General features: G+C 36.8%; 1 protein-coding gene across 18 annotated transcripts in view; it reads left to right on the plus strand.

Annotated features, from left to right (window-relative positions):
- Positions 1-21,724, plus strand: part of MYT1L (myelin transcription factor 1 like) — a 300,262-nt gene that overhangs the window by 227,567 nt on the left and 50,971 nt on the right. For 9 of the 18 annotated variants that reach the window (XM_036379326.2, XM_054514143.1, XM_036379324.2 and 6 more), the window contains 7 exons: positions 527-634; positions 3,802-4,013; positions 9,915-10,162; positions 12,432-12,668; positions 14,325-14,446; positions 14,808-14,870; positions 15,369-15,437. In XM_036379326.2, the coding sequence (XP_036235219.1) occupies positions 527-634; positions 3,802-4,013; positions 9,915-10,162; positions 12,432-12,668; positions 14,325-14,446; positions 14,808-14,870; positions 15,369-15,437 (1,059 nt within the window). The remainder of the gene's footprint in view (positions 1-526; positions 635-3,801; positions 4,014-9,914; positions 10,163-12,431; positions 12,669-14,324; positions 14,447-14,807; positions 14,871-15,368; positions 15,438-21,724) is intronic. The other 9 variants (XM_036379337.2, XM_036379333.2, XM_036379328.2 and 6 more) reach the window with 2 other exon arrangements.

Consider the following 21,724-nt stretch of genomic DNA (forward strand, 5'->3'; position numbering starts at 1 on the left):
CATGAACAAACACTAACATTTGACATGTAGATTTAGCAACCCAAGGCAAAATTTTGCATCCATTTATATGCCTAGCAAAAAAGATTGGAGTTAATGGAGCTGAATGAGGTATGAAGGAGCACAAGATTAGGCCTATATGGTGTTTTCATTTAATTGTCTTCAGGAGCCATTTGATTGGCAACATTTTTAGATGCATAAAGGTCACAAGTCTGCTAGCAGAGCTGCACAGTAGATTCCAGTTTATACTCTCCTCTCCTACTGGTATGTTCCCTGGCTGACATCCATGAATAATCTACCCATGTACTGTGAGAGAAGAAGAGCAGATATAAGATTTATCATGCAACTTTGAAAGCAGAAGAAAAGAAGTCTATTCTAAAGAAAATAGACATGATCAAAACATTTTGGAAACCCTTTTCCTTCAGATTCTTCCTGATGCTGGCTAAGGAGGAGAAGGAGTAATTGGATCAGTGCTATAATGTGAAACTATGCAGGACAAGACAATTAAATTTCCTTTCTGTAATTGCAGCCTCTCTGGATGTCCTATTGCTGCAGCAGAGAAACTGGCTAAAGCTCAAGAGAAGCATCAGAACTGTGATGTGTCAAAATCAAACCAGGCATCAGATCGGGTTTTAAGGTATTAGAAATCACTATAATACTTATTCTTATGCAGAATTCATCACACATTCACCTAATCTGAGAATTTATATTTATATACATTGTATATACATATATATCTCCTTTAAAGAAGAGTTAGAATTAGGGCTTCTGGATCCAGTTCTCACAGTGTATTTTTCACGCTCAGTTTTCATGGGGGAGGGTTGGTAATTATTTTGGCAAATACATGTAAAGCTGAAAAGCTCATTTTTGTCTTAGGCATTGTTTGGTGTAAAGATGACTGCTGGAGTGCAAAGTCTAAGAACAGTGTGAAAAAAGTTGGTATCTTTTGGGAATAAACTAATATTTACCGGTAAGTCTTGGTTTTTTCAGCAGGCTTTTACTAGTAAATATCAGTTTAAATTAAACCAGAAGCCCTATCTGCATTACCAAACTGGTAAACTTTTGGCAGGACACTTGGGAAAGTACCAGGTATAGCTTAGATTCCAAAATAACATCAGGCTTAGTTCTTTGTCTCTGTTCCCCCCATTCTTTGCCAGGAAGGACAGAGAGAAGAAAAAGAGACTTGTCTAAATTTTCATATGGAAGGGACCTTTAACCAATTTTATATGATTATACACCTTTCCTTCATCCATGTAGGATTCTGCATTTATCTGAAGTTGCATCCAGCTTTGTGCTATTGTCTCCTCTTTTGAGATATGTGGGTGGAAAAAATATTATTTCTAAGGAGCTGAAGTGTGAAGGATGCATGTAAAGCAATCAAACTTCTGCATGATTGTACCAGCCTTATGCTGATGATGCCCCAAAAGCTGCAGAATTTCTCCATGGATACTGCAATATCTGTGGGCTGGGATAGGTACATCCCTCCCAGCTGCCACAAAGAGCGTGGAGGAAGTGCTGCAGCTTTAGTTCCCAGAATTTCCTACTTATCCCATAGTTCTCAGTCTTTAGCTGTCTTCTAGATTTAAGAACTGATTGGACTGCTTAAAGTTTTCTACCGTATTATCAACACCATTCTTTGAATATTCTCTTAGAAGTTCATCTAATCTTGATGGTCTTTTCAAAAACCAGCATTTCCATGGAGCTGGGAACATAGAATTATGGTTCACATCTACAGAAGATTTTTCATCATTCCTGTTGACTATGCTCTTCTTCCGCAGATTTGTTTTTATCTTAACTGCCCCTAATTCAGTTTGCACAGCTTGGCATACAACATCCCACAGAGGTTTCTTAGACAAGAGTTCTTCAAATCCCATTAGTAAAAAAACTCCACTCTTTGAGGGAATAAAACAGTTTCTCACTTGATGGAAAAAGACAGATCAAAAATGCAGTGGCTTTTACCACCGCTCATTACAGAAAAGTCACTGAAGTCAGTTGCCACAGAAGGCAACTGCTCAAAAGCAGCATCCAGTTTGCTGGCAAACTCCCTAGGATTGTTCTGCAATCTTAACTTCACTTGTGAGCTGCCTTGTGTTTCAGGTTTTATAGGCAACTCAGATAATTCTTTCATCTTGTCTCTTGCTTCCTTTTTACCTTTAAGTCATTGAAGTATTTAAGATGAACTTGGCAGCTATTTATAATATTTGTGTGCAGGCAATTGATGGGCAGACAGAGATGTTTTAAGAGTAAATCTTGAGTATTTCTCTTCATCCCAGTTTCCATCCCACCTGCATTTGAAAGTTCTTGCTTAAAAAGAAATCAAATTCATAGGACTTCTTTTCAACTGAAATTTTGGATTTGCACCAAATGTTCAGGATCTGAATTGCAGGTTTTTGGTTAAATATAGATTATCTTGAAACAGGATCAAACTATTATTCATATCAGCTCATTGTATAAATAAGCCCACTGTATTTTGTGAGGAAGAAGTGTCTAAAGGAATAAGCATACATAAATCAAAGGGAATAGTATGACTAATATGATTTTTGGGTGATCTTTACATAAATATCTTGAATAAATTTTATGATAATAAATTCATTCAGAAAAACATGATATAATATTTAAAACCTGTTTCTTACTATTGAGCACATTTCACTTTGTTAGTCAACATGATGATACTTCTGATCTCAACTGAAGTTATGTTCCTATGATTGTTCTTTCCATTTCCTCTGGTTATAAATGCAGCAAAGAAAAAAAAAGAAGAAAAAAGAAGAAAAATGAAAAAAAGATATATGCTTCTTTATTCCAGCAGAAGCACCTCAGCTGTTCATCATCTTCACCTCCTGCTACATGCAGCAGGTAGACATGCAGCATTGTGCAGCAGTTGCTTCCTATGACCCAGTCATGTATCTCTTTCTTATATAGGTAGGATTTGCAGGATCTGCCTTCGTTTGCCTGCTTTGAGCTGATGACTTCTGTGCCCACATGCAGAAGATGGTGTGACAGTGGAGTTCTCTGCAGCTCTCTTTCACTGGGCTTTCACAAGTTGCTCAAATGACAGAATAACATCAATCAGGGCTTCTTCTGACTGTCCTTCCTCATCCTAAATGAAAGAGATATTTAACTGAAACAGTTTTACTTTGTATTCATGCTCAGGACCTTCCTTGAGGTGTGCATCTGTGTGTCAGGAATTGCAGCTCCTGCCAGAACCTTGCATTTAAGGATGAGTAGGACCTGCAAGGCAGCAGCTCAAAGTCAACAGGGCTTCTGAGACTCTTCTCAAGATGAATATGGATTTGTATATTGAAGGATGAAACAGGAATAGTTGCATTTGAAAGCACAGAGGAAAACAGCATACAACTCTGTTGGAAGAAATATGGAGGAAACTCCATAAATTAGGTGGAGCTTCCCAATGTGCTTTTTCTTTTTGATATCTTAAGAATTCATCCAAACTTCTTCTGTCAGTCTGCTTGCCCCTCTTTAATTCACTTCCCAAAAGAAAAAAAAAATGCTTTGTGGTGCAATTACAAGGGGAAAGGGAAATTCTGAAGTATTTTAAAACAGAACTTTAAAATACTTTTAGCTGCAGGATACATTTAGTGGCATTAGAATTAATTTTGTCTAGGCTTTGTTCAAGGAAATAAATATTGTTTGTCTGCTGAAAATAACCAAACTAAGGAAATGCAATAATATATTGCTGTCTCTTGAGTACAAGAAATAACTAAGATTTTCTAATCTGAACTATAAATTATGCACAAACATAGTAAACTGAACTGCATCTAACAAACTGTACATATCTTTAATTTCTAGGCCCATGTGCTTTGTTAAGCAATTGGAGATCCCTCAGTATGGCTACAGAAACAATGTCCCCACCACCACACCCCGCTCCAACTTGGCCAAGGAACTAGAGAAATACTCTAAGACTTCGTTTGAATATAACAGTTATGACAACCATGCCTATGGCAAGAGAGCCATAGCTCCCAAGGTGCAATCCAGGGATATATCCCCCAAAGGATATGATGGTAGGAGGTGCACACTCTTATACATGAGAGACAAGTTTGCAGTTAATCATGTTGTTGTATATGTAAACATCATACAAATAAGACATGTTTTCATGTTCATACAGTATTATGAGGAATGCTATCATATGTAAGTTATTTTAAAGGCCTTTTAAAATAAATGTTTTTATACGGTGCTTGCTTCAGGATTGTTGCACTGGCAAAAGACATCTCCAGCTATTAAGCTCCTGGGATGTATTGAGATGGCAATAAAAGCTAAGTAATAGAGATAATCCTTATGTTACTGTCTGGGAGACCTGGCCTCAAGGGTCACATTAGGATTCTCATCTCCAAGCAGCAGTTCAGATAACCCAGAAAGATAACATACTTGCTTTGTGGGGATGTGGAAGTAGAAAACCTGAGCCTCATCGTGCTTCAGATATCATACTTACATACTCAAAGAGGCATTTTTGCTTATTTTGGCCTCACAAATACACTGGTTGAATTCTACATAGTTAAAGAGGCATTTTTGCTTATTTTGTCCTCACAAATACACTGGTTGAATTCTCTGGAAAACCTAACATATTTAAACTGTTCAGGAGAAGCCTGATACTACATTCAGTTCAGGAGAAGAGAAGGGATGGAATCAGTCAGGCAAGAGGCTTTTTATTAGGGGAAAAAAATGAACTACAGGATAAAGAAAGGTTGTAGCTTTTGAAGACACCAGGAATTTTTCAGAACAATACATTTATATATGCATATACTAAACCATACTTTTTTTTTCTTTTTGAGTGCTAGCAGGTTGGGTTTTTTTGTTAAAATATGTGATACTACTCAGTGACTACTATAAGAAATATCAGGCAGGTGTCCGATTTTTTGTTTAAGAAAACAGAAAGAAACAAACTATACAGAGCAATTTATACTATTGCCTGAACACAGACTGACATTTAAAAGTAGTTAAGTAAACAAATAGAAAATTACTATGGCTCTTGCCTTCATATGTCTTATATATTGGATATTTTCCTTTCTCATAGAATTAACAGACATATTCTTGCACTATAGCACAAAGGAAGAGGGTTGTGAAAGGAAACTTATTTTTGGTAAAAGACCTCTTTTTTTCCTCATACCTCCATCTTATTTGTCTTTATCAGAATAAGGGCTTGAACAGCATTAAAAGTAAAGCACTAACTGTAACTGTGGTTAGGAAGAATATGAGTATACATTAGTATAAAGTAAATTAGGTATTAAATATTGCATATGTATTCTGTCTACTCCTGCAGAAAGGAAAGCATCACAGTACTGCTGGGGTTCCTGTGAAAAAGCTTATTTTCAGATCAAATTACTGATGCACAAGCAATGGATACATATTTTTCTCATTTAAGTCCCCTTTTTCAATAAATGATGACAAACTTCCCTTTTTCTCCCAAACCACAAGAATTTGAAAATACGCGTAACATTAAGCACAAGTTTACAGTGGCCTTAAATAATAAAAGGCTGCGTTGATGCAGGTCACTGTCTTTATGCACACCTATCTTCCTTTGATATAAATAGGAGTTTTTCCTGGCTATAGGACTGGGACTAGGTGGCTTCACTGCTCAGTGATGTGAGCCAGAGGGGACTGAGGGACCCTGCATCCCTGTGATTCATGCTGCTGTAGCATGCGCTGGGAGCAGCGGAAGCCCGTTAGCGCTGGAGCGGGTTGGCTGCCAGCAAAGGCTGCTCTACAGCTTTGGTCCACACTCCTGGCTGTGCTGGACACAGTGCACACCACACCTGGTTCCAAGGGATGTGTGTGCTGTTTGGCCAGATGGACCTGCCAACATGGTCCCAGAGGTGGGGCCTGATTTGAGTTCGTCTTTTCCCTGTTAGTGATTTTGATGAAACCTCTAGTATTCACATCTCTGAAATTTCAGAAGTACTTCAACATATTTGGCTTAAATTGGCTCAGGAAAATCAGTTGAATTCTTAGAATGATGAAGTGAAGTCCTGGGCACACTGAAATTGTTAAAACATTTTGCCACTGAATCTCCATGAAACAAGGATTTTGCTGACAGTTATTGTAAATAACTGAATATGAAAGAGATTTCAGGAAGAGACTCTTCACTTAAAAGAGGCCCCTCAAAAAACGCCACAGTATTTCTAGATGGTTTTATATTTGTATATAAAAAAATTAATGATTGCTACTAAAGACTTTATGGCGGTCCACAGAGCACACCTATTATGTATGTCAGTAAAGCATGTTTATATAAAATCAGATTCAGTTCTGAAAAGTCATCCTGAAAAACTCAAAAGTACATCTAAGGTTTTGGGGGGAATGTGCAGGTAAACAGTGCTTTAGTTCTGCCTGTATGAGAGAAGTAGTCTTAAGGATATGAAAAATCAATAGCTTCACATGTAAATTCTTTTTTAACTGTCAGCTACTATGGTATTTTCATCATCAGAGAAAGGAATTATATCAGTAAGTGTAGAGCTGGGAGTGGCACGAACATAAATAGCACCTTTGAATTGTTTCCTTGATATTTTTTTACAGTAAAGTTTACTAAAAAACAAACAGAAAATGTATACTTTGGATTGTTGGGTAGAGTGATCTAGTAATTCTTGAGAAATTTTTTTTGTTTTTCCTTTGAAACCAATTGCATAGTGTATTGGATGCTGGCATTATGGTACACAGCAGTAAAGACAGGCAAAGCTGGACACAGCAGGCAGTGGTGATGGCAACACTTTCAGTTGCTTAGGTGATGGCAGAAATTGTTTTCATCCCACCAATAGGTTGGGTCATACTATCAAAACACTGGAAAAATGTTATGAGTGGGATTCATCTGACCATGTTCAGAGTTTTGTAATGTTAGCACCGACAGCTGAGTTTGGCGCCCCTTTCAGATTCAAGAAGGGTAGATGCTTCTCTGATTTAGTTAATTTTTTCCTGAAGTGCTTGTTTAAAACTGGTCAGGTGAATTATGGCTTGAAAGTTCCTATTTTCGTCCACTGCCTGTATAGGAAGCCTATAATGACTAGGTCAGGTACCCGAAACTAGGTGAGATGAATCTTTTATTGTACAAGTCAGAAAAAGTGTTGAAACTGTAATTAATTTACTAAAACATTCAGTATTTAGACTATACTGGGGATGAAGGTGCCTGGGCAGAACTGAATTCCAGTCCAGGTACCTTCGTTTTGTCTTTTTCATGTTTGGGATCTCTCCCACTCCCCCGTTGTTAATGCCTTTAGACTTTGAGAATGCCTTTAGACTTTAGAGAAGCCTTTAGACTTTGAGAGGTTCTTTGTAATCAGCCCATGGGCATAATCTGATGGAGGCTCAGTTTGGGTATGCAGCTGGTTAGGCCTGTGTCTGTTTTTAACAGGGAAGGTGTTCTTCACATTTGCTTTCACTCTGGATTACAAAGCACAGATGGACTGCAGAGCTTGGTAAACCTGGTGCCATAGGGGTGGGCATTTTATCAAGCAGAACTACCTGGTATTGAAATAATGCAGCTTTCCCTTCATTAGTGAAATGATTGATTTTATTCATTATAAATCGATGATCTTTGTTTCTCTGAAAAGATTCTGTGAAATGAACAATCTGGGTTATGTGACTCATCTTCAAATGTACAGCTGCAGTAAAGTTAAATAACCATGGCCATTTCTCTCCAAGTAAGTTTTGCTTAAATTATTGGTAACCTGAAAGCTAATAATTGCGTAGCATGTTTATAGCACTTTACATCTTCAAAGTGTTTTGCAAGTGAATCACAACACAACTAAATTTTAGAAGCAACTTTCTGTTTGTAGAGAAAATGAATTCAAGGGATAATGTAGTTTGACCAAGGCCACAGAGGAGTCCATATCAGAGCCTGCATGAGTTTCTGGTGGTTAGTCCTATGTATAAAAGCTGCCTCTTTCCCTCCCTCTCTTTAGCACACATTCTCATATACATATATATATATATATATAAAATTTCACATGTAATATGTCTCTTATGTCTGTCTAAATGTGACCTGCTATAACAGGACTAAAATTTTTTGAAAACAACTAAAGTCGTATTTGTTCCTATGATTTTCGAATGATAGCTCAAATTTGGCAAGTTCAGTGGTACAGAGTGTTTGCTGTGTTAACATAACACAGTAAAAACTGTTATTCAATTGCTTCCTTAAGTATAGGAAAATTCTTGCATGTCTTGGATACTGTAACAAAGTAACAATGGATAAATGCTGAATTTTTAATGACCACCACTGACTACTATATTAATAATGAAACTCTTGAGGAACAGTTCACAAATTTATTATTAGTGGATAGCCTGCTAGTGTAGTGCTACTATGTGTTCAAAACAAAAAAAAAAAAAAAGTGATGAATGTTTAGCATTCACTTCACTTAAAAAAAATCACACCCTGTGCATTATGTGGCTTTCCTGAGAAAACTCCATCTGTTTTGATTTAAGTAAAACACTATTTCCTTTGCAGTAAAAATAATGCCATGATTTTTTTCAGTTCTTTAGAGAAAGGAAGATGACATAAGCTCTAGCAGAGACATTTTGCTTTCAGATTCTTCTTTTGAACCCTGTCTGCCTACCAAAGCAGCCCATGGTTCACAAATGGGCTGTGCTCATGGGAGCAGATTATTATATGTATGTCTGTTCAGACAAATACAAGAGAAGAGCCTGGCATTTAAATGGAGCCCATCATGGAAGAGCTCTGTCTAGGGCCTGACCTTTTTTGTATAGCTCTCTAATCAGCATGCTAGTTGGTTATTGTTACACTGTGCTATAAGGTATGATCTCTGCAGTATACATTTCCATCTTAAGGGGAAGTAGTTGCTGTAATATGCATGGATGTATCCTCTTGACTTTGACTTTTATTTTTTTTTCTGAAAATACATAAACTTCTACATTTGGGAGACAAGCTCACACTTTCTTGCATTTTTACAAACACTCTTAAAACAGCTCATCTGGGAAGAGGGTTGGGGAAATAAGTGGGCTAATAGGGCTGCTTGCCCTTACTGCTGTAATACCTTTGGCTGCAAGGAGCATTACTTAAAAGCAGCAGCAGTGCTGCCTTGTGTTTAGACAGGCTGGATGTGAGCACTGTCAGTGCTTTGGCTCTTCTGTGACCACCTGTGGCTTGTGTCAGTCAGATGGCAGCTGGGCATCACTGCAGTGGGAGCAGGGAGGGGTATTTCTGGTCCTTATCGGTTTTGTGAAGAGTTGTAGGTGCTCAGGTTGTTTAAAGGGGGAGGGGAGGATTTTTCACTTGTTCCTATTGTTGCCATTTAAACAGCCATTGCTTCTGCCTTTGTGCAAGTCATGGTAAAACTAACACATGACCACCACCTTTTTTCTCCTATCGTGCTCCTGTCTTTGGGATGGCCAGTGCCATACTTGCCTGTGGTGTAGGAGGAAATTAAGCTTTTAGGAAGCATGAGGTGTTTGAGGAAATATGGGTGGTACTGTGGCCCAGAGGCCAAGCTCGTCAGCCTTGAAGTGGGTTTGATCTCCAGTAACTCTGGGGAGTTCTAGGCCTTAAACTAACAGTTCCTCATGTAAATAGGAAAAGGTCCCATAGTGTTACATTGCCTGTCATTAATAAAAATGAATGAGCTGAGCAGATTGTACCTTTTGTCTGACTATATATGTGGGGTAAAAGCAGTGTTTCTGTGTTTTTATTGTTTTATAAATCCAGCCTGTTTGTCAGAACAATTCATGATCATGTCATGCAGATTTTTTACAGGAGGTTATTTCATATGGTCTCACACATGTAGCATATAAAACTCACAGACAGAAATCAAGAAATACAGCCATCATTCTTATTGCGGGCTTTTTTTTTTTGGCATTGGTTACTGTTCCTCATTATAAATTTCACCTCCAGCAGTTTGTTTTCCTCTTCACTTATGCAGAATGCTCCTTCTTTTGAGTCATCCTTGTCATATTTCTTCCCACAGCTAAACGCTACTGTAAGAATTCAAGTCCAACCAGCAGCACAACAAGCAGTTATGCCCCTAGCAGCAGCAGCAATATGAGTTGTGGTGGAGGCAGCAGTGCCAGCAGTACCTGCAGCAAGAGCAGCTTTGACTATACTCATGACATGGAGGCAGCACACATGGCTGCTACTGCTATTCTGAATCTCTCCACCCGCTGCAGGGAGATGCCTCAGAACCTCTCCACTAAGCCTCAGGATCTCTGTGCAAGGGTAAAAATTAGTAAATCTGTTTGTTGATGAAGATTTTTCTTAACTGTACTTGCTCTGTGACCCTGATTGAGAGAAAAGCTTTAATACATCTCGCCTTTTTTTCCCCTCAAAATTAACATAATCTGGTGGCTGTGCTAAAGGAGGGAGGAAAAATACCAAAAGAAAGATACAAATTGCTCACAAGTATCACAGGAAATCATGATGGTTTTATAAACTAATGATACCAATACCATGTACTCCTTTTTTAAATTTGTCTCTTACTATAATTATAAAAGATGTTTGGATTGCTCAAGTGGTACTAATTTCACTGCTGTTTGGGTATTGATTTTTTTTGAAAGTCTGGTTCATACATTTGGCAAAAGGATTAAGATTTAACTCTGCATTTTCATTTAACAGTCACAAATGGGACCTAAGCTTGTAAGATTCAGTGCAGAGAAATCTGTGGTGCTGTATGTTATAATTTCTTGCCTGTCTGTGATACCAGAGTTCTTAAGTCAATGCATAATATATTTGAAATGCACAAATCCTTCAGTATAGGTGACTTAAAAAGTGCATAACAGTCTTGCAGAGTGACTCCTGTACTGTGTATTCATACAGCCTCAGTATATTAAAAAATGGCCATCACAGATACAAATAAAAGCTTTTGTCATTAAGATTTCTGTATTAAGAAAAAATAGTGCACTATTAACATTCGTTAAAGATTTAGGAGATTTCATTTTTAACTTTAAAGTTTTTGCTCTGATAGCTGTTCAAAAATGAGTATTTAACATGCACAAGCAAACAGTACAGCGTTGCCTACAGGAGACCACTAGATGGCTGAGCAGACAGATGCAGTGCAGAGGAAACGTTTTTATTCTGCTTGAAGAGAGATTTTGAGCTGGCAGACATGTTCTGTTCTTCTCCTATAGACAAAGGTTTGCTTTCCCTTTCTGTGCAAACCACCTCATGCTATGATCATTCATTACACACTAAACCTGTAGCAGTATTAGTAATATTGATGCTCCAAGCCAGAATGGACTTTGTTTTCAAATGATGCTTTTTAAATTAATTGATTTAATACGGTTCAAGAGGGAAATCTCTTTCTCTCATGTAAATAAATGCAGTTCTTCTCTATTCATTATGATGGGAGAAGTTGGAATACAATGCTGAAAATCTTCTGTGTCTAAGCCAGAAAGGGCCTCTTTCCTAATGTGTCACTATATTGCAGCTGAAGGAATGAGTCTGAGGAGATCAGCAAATACTTTCTAAATTAAATTAGCCAGATAGCAGCAATTAGATATAAGCTCTAACAAAAGGCAGTAATTCAGAAAGAGAGATTTGCATTTGCAGTGGTTTCCTGCAGCTCTGTTGTTACTCAAGAGGAAAGAAACTCACCCGACATACAAGGAGTCAGTCAGATTCGCATTCATTTTGAAACCAAATTTCTCATGGAACACTTCATTTTTGGAAAGATGAGGGATTCTCGATGGGCCTTTTTATGTTATCTGTCCTCAGTTTTTTAATTTTGTGTTCATTTTAAGATATCTTATTTCTCTTTATCTAATATAATAGTCAACATTTGTTTGTTTCTGCAAAAGAGCCCATACTCATCCCATTTTTCACAGTAGCAGTTGTCACAGAAATTGGAACAAATTATTATCAGAATAGATACATGAATTGTTAATATGTGTTCCTCTGCAGGGAAGGAGCTGTGAAACTTAAATGCATTTCCTCACTGACAAATGGTTTCCAAAAGGACTTCTTTTGGTACCATACCTCACTGTTTAATTTTCTGACATTATTCAAGCACTGACTGCTAATGTAAAAGAAAAAAAGAAACAAAGATTATTTGATGTTAGCTGTTTTTTGTTTCTCTAATCACCCAGATGCATGCCATGATTGAAAACAAGAATTATGCAGATGTTACCTCACAGGTTACTTCACCTGTCACAGAATAAATCAAGAACATAAAGACAATGGCAAGAAAGTACCTTTGGAGCTTTCTCCTTTATATATCAGATTTTGCACCAATGTGCTGGGTAGCAAGAGGGGTACTGAAGACTCTCCCCTTTCCCCCCAAACATCAAATTAGCCATTCAGGAAGAAATCTACTTTAACAGCATTAATGTTGTATAACAGCATCATGCTATGTGTAGGAGGGGGCTCAATGCTTACAATCTATACAGGAATGGAAAAGCATTTTATCATTCTGCTAGGCAATCAGATTGAAGAAGAGGTAGCAGTTTGCCAGTGTGAAGCTGAATTAACAATATTTTTCTTATTTTGACAGAATCCTGATATGGAAGTCGATGAAAATGGGACGTTGGATCTGAGCATGAACAAGCAGAGGCAGCGAGATGGCTGCTGCACCATTTTGACCCCACTGGAGCCAATGTCCCCACAGCGACAAGCCGTGATGAACAACCGCTGTTACCAACTGAATGAGGGTGACTGCTGGGACTTGCCAGTGGACTACACTAAAATGAAGCCAAGTAGGATAGATGAAGATGATTCCAAAGAAATTAATGTATGTCTTTTTCATCTATATAGTTCTTGTTGCAGTCTAATTTTGGTAATTCATTAATTTTCTGGAATTTGGAGGGAAATAGGAAGCAAAATTAGTATGTGACAAAACTGGTGGTTTTCTACAAAAAGGACTTTTTGGTGGTTAATCTTTAGGACTATATCATGCTGGCACACATCTGATCTGTGACTAAGTTCCATAAGACAACATTTGAACCATGAATGTGAATCATGTTTTCTAACAGCATCATCTTGTTAACAAATATTTTCTGCAGTAAAGATGTTTTGCTATATCCAGATTATGTTACTCTGTATAAGCAATTTGACATAACCGTGCAATACTGGGATAATCAGCTCTGAAGACAAGATATTCTCCTGAATTTGAAAACCATAAATTATGTGCTATTTGAAAGCCTGTATTTACTTAGAAATCAAATTAAACAAAGCAGCAGAGTATAATGTAAGCTTTCAACTATTTCAACTAATCTTCTAGATTACTTATATGCTCTTGATAGCTCTGTGTTAGGGCCTGCATTAATTAAATACTTTTTCTCAAAAATACAAAGAAGGGATACAAGAAATCAGTGTTACTTTTCTACTTATAATACCAAGACAGCAGCAAAACCCTTTAAACAGAAGAGGCAAATAAAAGAAATATGTCAGTGAATTTTTATTGCTTTTCAGAATAGACAGGACACTGAAGAGGTCTGCTGACAAGGTTCAGTGATGCTGCTTTCTTCTGTCAGGTTTTAACCCTTATCCATTGTGCAGCTTAAAATCCTGCACTCAATTCAATTTACTTGTCTGAGGACTTCTAGTTGGTTTATAGCTAAAAATTAAGCTAATAATTTCTGTTTAGCACATCTCTTGCCAATTTTAATTAAACCATAAAACAATTCTCAGTGTCTTTGAAATCTACAACGACGTGGCATTTTCACCAGGTAGCCTGAATGCAATCTAGCTTTGGTGGTACAGTTTTGCTAATAATGGCAGGAAATCTGTCACTATCAAGGAAATGTGAGGTAAAGCAGCATGTTTTCTCAAAGAACTCCCTACTTCTACTATGTTGTTTATAGCACCATCTGCAGGAATCCCTGAATCCCTGCATTCAGCCACTGCATTCCTGAAATAGATCGGTTTGAATTTCTGAACATCACTAAAGTTAATTACAAATTATATCATTCTGTCTTGCCAGACAGATCATTGATATTCATCCCGGACTGAGATTCTGTGTGCAGATGTTAAGATTGCTTCTCTTTCATCTTTGAGGTCTTCTGAATCCTTAAAAATGCTATTTAAAACGGCTTTTTGATGCATAAGATACTGCATTTAGTAATCTTTTTTGCCTTTCCTCTGTTGTGGGAAAGAGGGAAGAGACCTGAGTCTTTAGAGAAAAATAATATGACAGCTACAAAAAAAGCCAGATTTTTTCCTTTTTATTTTTCTAATTAAATAAATTATATATTTCACATATTGCGAAGTCTTCATCAAAATATTCAAATATTACTCAAAAGTTTAGTACGTGAAAGAAAATAATTTCATTAATTTTCTGTCAGAATAGGATAAGAAGGAGATACCATCTGATGACTCTGCTTTGCATTATTTTGTGTAAGTTGTGACCTTCTCTAGCTGAAATTAATATGTATATATTTGCCTGTAGCCGGAAGATTTGGATCCTTTCCAAGAGGCACTTGAAGAAAGAAGGTATCCTGGTGAAGTTACAATCCCAAGTCCTAAACCCAAATACCCTCAATGCAAAGAGAGCAAAAAGGATTTAATAACGTAAGCATAATGTGAGGTGAAATTATTTATCTCCTTTTAACTTTTTCTCTCTTTGTCTTCTTTTAAACCAACGAATACATATACGCCTTGCAGTATGAGCATGCAACATTTGCAGCATATAAATGTTTCAAACTGCCAGTTAAGTAAAGTGATAAGCTAATGTGTATTTGCTTGTTCTTAATGATGCTATATTGTATGGAGACGCCATTTTCATTTAAACCTGTTCATTTTGCAGCTTTTCGATTAGGATGCTTAAAACCCCTTGCAGTCATTGCAGCTAAACTGGAAACAATGAAACTTTTAAAAGTTTTTTTTAAACATACTTACTATTTTGGCTGTTTTTGTTTTTGTTTGGTGGCAGATGTCCAACACCAGGGTGTGATGGGAGTGGTCATGTGACTGGTAATTACGCCTCACATAGAAGGTGTGACTTCATTTTTTTCATGGTGGATTCTGTCTTTTCAATTTATTGTTTTCAGCTTACCTCAACAATGCTGTCAAAGTAAAACGTTGAACTATGTGTTAACCCTTTGAGTAATATATGTTGATCTTAAAAGCATGCTAATTTGTGTGTTGTATAAACGTCTTTTATTTTTAAATAGATTACTAAAATTTCCAAACTATTCCTTAAGCATTTAAGTAGTTAACCCAGGAATCTCCAATATTTTTGTTATATTTTTCTAGTTCATAGAGAAACAAACAAACAAACAAGAACATTTACAGTATGTAATTTTGGAAGTAATATTGATAACTAAATATATTCAGAGGGTTAACTATATTATGGAATTCAATATTACAGCACTTGCCCCATCGCTTTTCTGCATTACAAACTTTTACTTTTTAATTTTTATGTTGTGTTTGTTTGGGAGTGTTCAGTTAATGAGAAGATTAACATACTTGTATGTCCTGCCATGTCTTACAGTTTATCTGGCTGTCCCTTGGCTGACAAAAGCATTCGGAGTATGCTGGCCACAAGCTCACAAGAACTCAAGTAAGATATAAAGAACAAATATTTTCTTTATAAATATTTATTTGACCGCAAATTGTGTAAAGTTATATCAGAAATTAGAAATGCTGTCTGGAGAGCCACTGCAGAAGGGGCTGATCCTGCTTGGAACATGTATTGAAGTCTCTAGAAATTCCATACAGGGGGGCTCTGTACATAAGTCTGTTGACCTAGTATGTCCTTTTGTGTGTCCATTAGGTGACAGGGATGGACAAAAGACAGAACTTCTGGAATTTCAGCTTAACGTTTGAATTCCTTTTCAATTTTTTTCTGAACTTTTGAGTTTGCTAGTTAGAACAGAAAATTCCCATACAATTAGACTGATGAAACACTTCCGATTACACAAGCAGTAAAGCATTGCAGTTTCTCAGACACAGTTGGAGGGAGAACAATTTGGTTTTCCCAAACGCTTGCATAATTTTCCCTAGGTTCGTATCATAGCTACCAGCCTAATGCATTTTCTCATGTGACTATGTTTTTTTAAATGTTTACTAAGTTATCCCCTGCTTAAAGTGGGTTCTTTGCCATTCCTTTCAGTTCTTTGGAGTAACAATTTTGAACTATGAATGTTAGAGGATTGGGAGATGTAGCTTTGCTCTGTCTTCCTGCACATATGCCCTACTGCAACTCTCTGTGTGGAAGAACTATAGCATTTATTTGTGCTATGACAGGGCGGTGCTCCTGAGCTGGCAATGTGGTTAAGATGGAGAAATTTTCACAAGAAATGAGGAAAATTCAGTAGGGAAAGTATGAATGGATACCACATGCTGCCATACTGCTTAGCAGTATTCTGTTTTTACAACACGTTTCTTGAATTCAGTACATATGCTGATTAAAAAAAACCCAAACAACTCTTGATGTAAACCGTGGGAAAAATAAGAAAGCAAGCATGAGAAAACTGCTGGAGTAAAATTGCTCTCGAGTTTTACTTAACTTAGTTGCTAGAGGTAAACAATACATGCAAAATTTACAGCTGATTTCCCACTAAGTAAAAAATAATGTTTTTGAAACTATTAGTTTAGGTCATGCTGATATATGCTGCCAGAAGAATATGTGATATGCAAACGGGGATGTAAATGACATCAGGGAAAACATTTAAGTATAAGTAGAGAAAGACGTGTACCTCAGAGAAACTCAGATTTGGACCTGGATTTTGGGTTGGGATGGGTCAAATGGTAGAAGTTTGAGAAAATGTGAATGCATAAGCAAAACACACTCAAGACTCTTGAGGCAGCATGAATATTTTAAGCAAACCCTTCATAAGGTTTCTACTTAGCTAAGGAAGCTGTTTCTGAATTACTTAATCTCCTCTGCTTTTCTCAAACATCTGCAGTCAAGGCTGCCTGGTAGAAACCAGGAAGACAAAAATCCCAAAACACCTGAACTTGAGATCCCATTTCTATATCATGCCACTCTCTCTACTTTTTTCAAGTTTTTCCTAAGCAAAAAGCAAGATTAAGTTAAAGTAATATTTTTAGGTTTAAAATCTATTACTTATTATTCATTAGCATAAATTATTAATTTAGCAGTTACCATTATACCAGTTGAACATATAAAACTCCGTTAAGTTTCAAAATGACAGAATTTTAAGCAGGCTTATTTAACTCAGCTCTCCTTTGTATTTGCACTATGTGGCAATTCCTTGTTTTCTGATCATATATTTTTCCACAGGATAACAAAGTAAATCATTGCACAGGGCAGATAGTAATCATTGCATAAGCAACTAATTAATTTCTTGTCTTTTCCTTTATTATCCTCTGTGAGGCCCTGTCTTTGATTCACTCCAGTTTTCTCAAACTGCCTTCTGAAGATATACCTATTAATTCACTCACACATTTGTCACTACCATCACATCTGAGTGTTTCCTAATAAATTTAGTTACTTAGTTATAAAGAAATTTTTTTTCATCTGCAGTTATACTCTGAAGTAAATAGGGTTGTTATTATCCTCATTTTAAACCAGAAATTTAGGTATATATTTTTGATTGCTCACTTGGATACTTTTAGGACTCAATTTGTCAGTTCTTCACATTATAGAGAACTGTATATGTTCAAACCCTTGAATTTGCTTGGAGTAATGGGAATTTAGCAGATCTATGTAATGCAACTGACCTTTTGTGAAAAGGGATGAACTCTGCAGAAAAAGCAGGAGAGTCCAGTTCCAGAGTAGCCATAATGTCCTTTCTCCTATCCCAAAACTCTAATCAGTCCCAGCTTCCACTTGGCCCATTTACTCTGTCCTGTTTTCCTTTTCCTTCATCATTATTTTTACTTTGTTCCCTGTCTAAAGCTCCCTTGTCTGATCAGCCCATCTCCTGCCTTCATCACATTTATATTTTTATTGTCCTCTGTCTCCATATCCTGTGAAGTTGGTACAGAGACAGAAATAAAGCATCTTAGCATTTCCCACATACATTTGAAAGCAGGGAAGTGGGAGTCCTATGGATGGCAGCATCCTTTACACAGCTCTCATTTATGCTCTTGTTCTCTGCTTAAGATGGAAATGTGATCATGTAAATGTAACATGCATGCACAAAGCAGCTAAACCAAAGCTACATAAGAGGATTTGATTTTGAAATTTTTGCACTGTGAAGTACTTCATTTACATTGTGTTTGAGTTCTGGGATTATAATTTCCTTGTTTCTAAAATGAGGAAGCAGAAGCTGAAAAGAAGCAGAAATTACATAATGAGGGACACTACTGGCCATCTGTCAGGCCACCAGCCATCAAGGGACATTTTGGTGTCTGCTCTATTGCCTGGGCTGCTGTCGTAGCAACAGCAGTAGAAGCTTTAGTGGTCTGCATGGACTGGCAGGAGGAGATGGGGAGCATTGCTGGGATGTTTCACACGTGTTTGCTGACAGCAGAAGAGTAGTGAGAATCAGGAACCTTGGCTCCTGCCCCAGGCTGTAGAGGGAAATGTATACACATTTTTTACCTATAACCCAAGCTGAGATCCCTTCTGTCCTTTCCCTACCAGTCTATATTGTTCTCATCTCTTCTTCATCTTTTATTCCTTGTTCAGGTTTTTTATGTAGTTTTTTCCATTCTTCTGTAAAGATTTCAGCCTTTTAAAAACTCTTTGCAAATACTTGTTTAATGTACAGGGTACAGAGAACAATTGATAGTGTAGTAGAAAAACTGATAGAACAGCATAGGAATCTTGTTTCTGGACTGCATAATTCAGAAGGATTTAATACTTTTATGGCTTTACCATCAGATCAAATGTCACACGTGCTGGTAAGGCCTTCATCTCACATTTTACTGATGCATTATCTTTTTGTGTGTATTTTACAGCACATACAAATAATGTGTAATGTAGCTTCCCAACTGGAATTTTGCTAACACAGGTTTTTTTTTTTTTTTGTATACCAACTAAAATACAAAATATCAGACACTTCAAATAATTAATAATATCATTCATATAATATTCACAATCAGAATAATATAAAAATCCTACAAGGTTAGAGAAATGTTTTGCTTAACAGCCATGCTTATTGTATTGCCTTTTGGAAATTGTGGCTCCAAGATTCCATTGCTCACATTTCCTGGCTTTCAGAATAATAATGTTGCAATTTTCAATTAAGTTGTTCCAGGGTTAGTTAGCATAATTATTCCTTACCACCCGTGCTTCTCATCTGTGAGGGTTCTCACTCAGGTTTACCATGCAGATTGCACAATTTTTTATTTTTGCCTGAAGCTCAAATAGGAAAGTGAGAGCCTCTGTGCATAGTTTGTCAGCAGACTAAAGCCATTACAGCCTGGTCAGTGATCTCCAAATAGCAGAAGAATATCTTCAGCTTTAATTCTCAGTTATTTATGCTGGGGAAAAAAAAAAGGAAAAAAAAAAAAAAAAAGGGTTGACAGCTTTAAAGCTGTTTGGAGAAATCAGTATCTGGCAGGAACCAAACTTTTCCAGTATTAAGATTTTGGTTATAGTACTTGTGAAAAGCAAGTAATTTTTAAGGGACCTAGGAACACTATATTGATGAGTAAAGTTAACTATGATGGGGAAGCAGTTAACAGTCCACCCAGTGAGAGCTACCAATATTAAAGTATTCATAAATTAAATTCAGTGTGATCTTACCAAGGGGCCTTTCTTTATCAGTTTTCTTTATTTATTCCTTATCATAGCAGGTTTTTCTAACAGTTACGATTACTTCTAAACTGTAATACCATTGTGGAATTATAAATACTGTTAAAAACAACATTTTGAAGCATTTTAAATCTTATTCAAAACAAGTAAAAGTGAAAAACCCAAACAATCCAAAGCTAGAATTAATTTTTGTTTTAAAAGGACACATTTTGTTCATCAGTAAATCGATCCCAGCTAAAACACAGCTGACCAACTGTGAGAATTTCTACTCGGTGTCCTGTCAATGTGGGAACCTGAGAACTCAGGTACCAGAGACTCCCAGAAAGTGACAAACTTATTTCTACTTAGTTCTACTTTGATGTAAAGATAATCACAGTTTTTCAAAGGTCATTGATATATATGCACACACATATATATGTATATACTTTATGTATATAGGTAATTAAGTGTTAGCTTGGTCTGCTGTTGAACTAAATATCCTATCCTCAACATCTACCCTTGTTGTCTTGAGTCAGTTTTCTGCCAGAAAATCCCAGTATTGCTTATTCTGAAGAATCTGATCCTCAGGAAGATTTGCAGTTCAACCAGGTGCCTTCAAGTTTGGATACTTCCTGATCCTGTTGTAGTATGCCCAGTATTTCCGTCCCAAGGCATCTGTGTGGATTTTCTTGTTTTCTGTGGTGGATGTCTTTTGGTATTTCCTATGGAGGGAGGAGTGCAGCCTCCTTTCCCTCACTACAATGAGGCCTGAGAGCTTTTGTTTCCCACATCTCTTCTTAACTCAAAGTGATGCGCTCAGTCTATTTTTGCATGTTCTCTGCAATAAAATAAGAGTCAGAATTTCTATTCCTCCATCTTTTTTCCATGTCATTCTGCCACAGTGATCTCCATATTCTTGGTGATCTACTCTTTCCCTTAACTTTCTTTCACTCATGCCCCTGTTCCCAGAGGTGTCACCCTGGCAGTGTTCATATAGAAAAGTGAGCTTCTCTGAAGCTCTCACTGTTAGCCATGATTCCTCTTGAAAAACAACTCCATGCAGTACAGTGTTTTCGTGACAGAAAGGATATCCTTACCTCATACTTCTAGGGAAGCTCTTCTATATTAATATATTACCTATTATTTATTTCTACTGATGTGATTTTACTGCAATTTGCTCAGCAAGAACTGGGAAGAAGAGGCATCCTCCCAGAAATGGAGAAACTTCTGTTGTTTTTATTCTGATAAATAAATAAAAAAAAATATTACTGGAAAAGAGTAGTATTTTCCTCCTTGCTATAGGCATCTGGTAAAAAAATATGCCTTTTCAAATATAAATTTAAAATGCAGAGACAAAAAATATTAGGATGTATTAGTAAAACACCACAGGAACATTTCCCTCTTTAGATAGGTAACCACATTATTCTTGGACATTGACCAGTGCCTGTACTATCTTGAACCTTGATGGCTCTCCCAATATACAGTCACTTTATGTACTCAAACCAGTTATTCCTGCAGAATTCTGTGTACCTTCTGGAGTGAATTCTCCACCTGTATCCTGTGTTTTCTACTTGAGGTGTTTCTGATGTTCAGTTCCTGGATGTGCATTTGTTGTTTCATCTACAAAGAAGTATTATCCTTTGCCTTACCTTCCCTTTCCCACCTTCCCTTTCCCTTTTCCTGTTGAGATCACATCTGTCCTCCTATAAGAATGCAGAAAGACTTGAGACCCATTATATAGTTTTCACTCACTTTTATCTTGGAAAATTACTCTTTGCTGCAAGAGAAATAATCATTTCCATTCCTATTTTCACCTTTTTACTCGTGTTATTTATGTCTTTTTTTTTCTACATGGAAACTTAATAGAAGTTGTCATTACAGTTTTTCTTGAATACTAAGGTTGTTGAGCCTAGTAAGTAATCTTGTGTTAAATTGAAATACTTCTTTGATGCTAAGTATGTATCCTTTGAATCTGCAGACGCTTTTTGAAATTCCTTGATGCTTTAGCTAACTTGTATAGGAAATGTGATTGCAAGGACCAGATGTGATGTATTTGGAAAAATGCTAAAAAGTGCTTGATTGAGCCATTTGTAAATGATAGTGTTTTATTAATTTATCTGCAATGTTGTGGTAACAAAAAACTGAACAAACTGTAGTTTTTTATGTGTTCTTAAATTGCAAGTTAGTGTGCTAGTCTA

Source organism: Molothrus ater, chromosome 3, assembly GCF_012460135.2.
Source record: "Molothrus ater isolate BHLD 08-10-18 breed brown headed cowbird chromosome 3, BPBGC_Mater_1.1, whole genome shotgun sequence".
NCBI classification, from domain to species: domain Eukaryota; kingdom Metazoa; phylum Chordata; class Aves; order Passeriformes; family Icteridae; genus Molothrus; species Molothrus ater.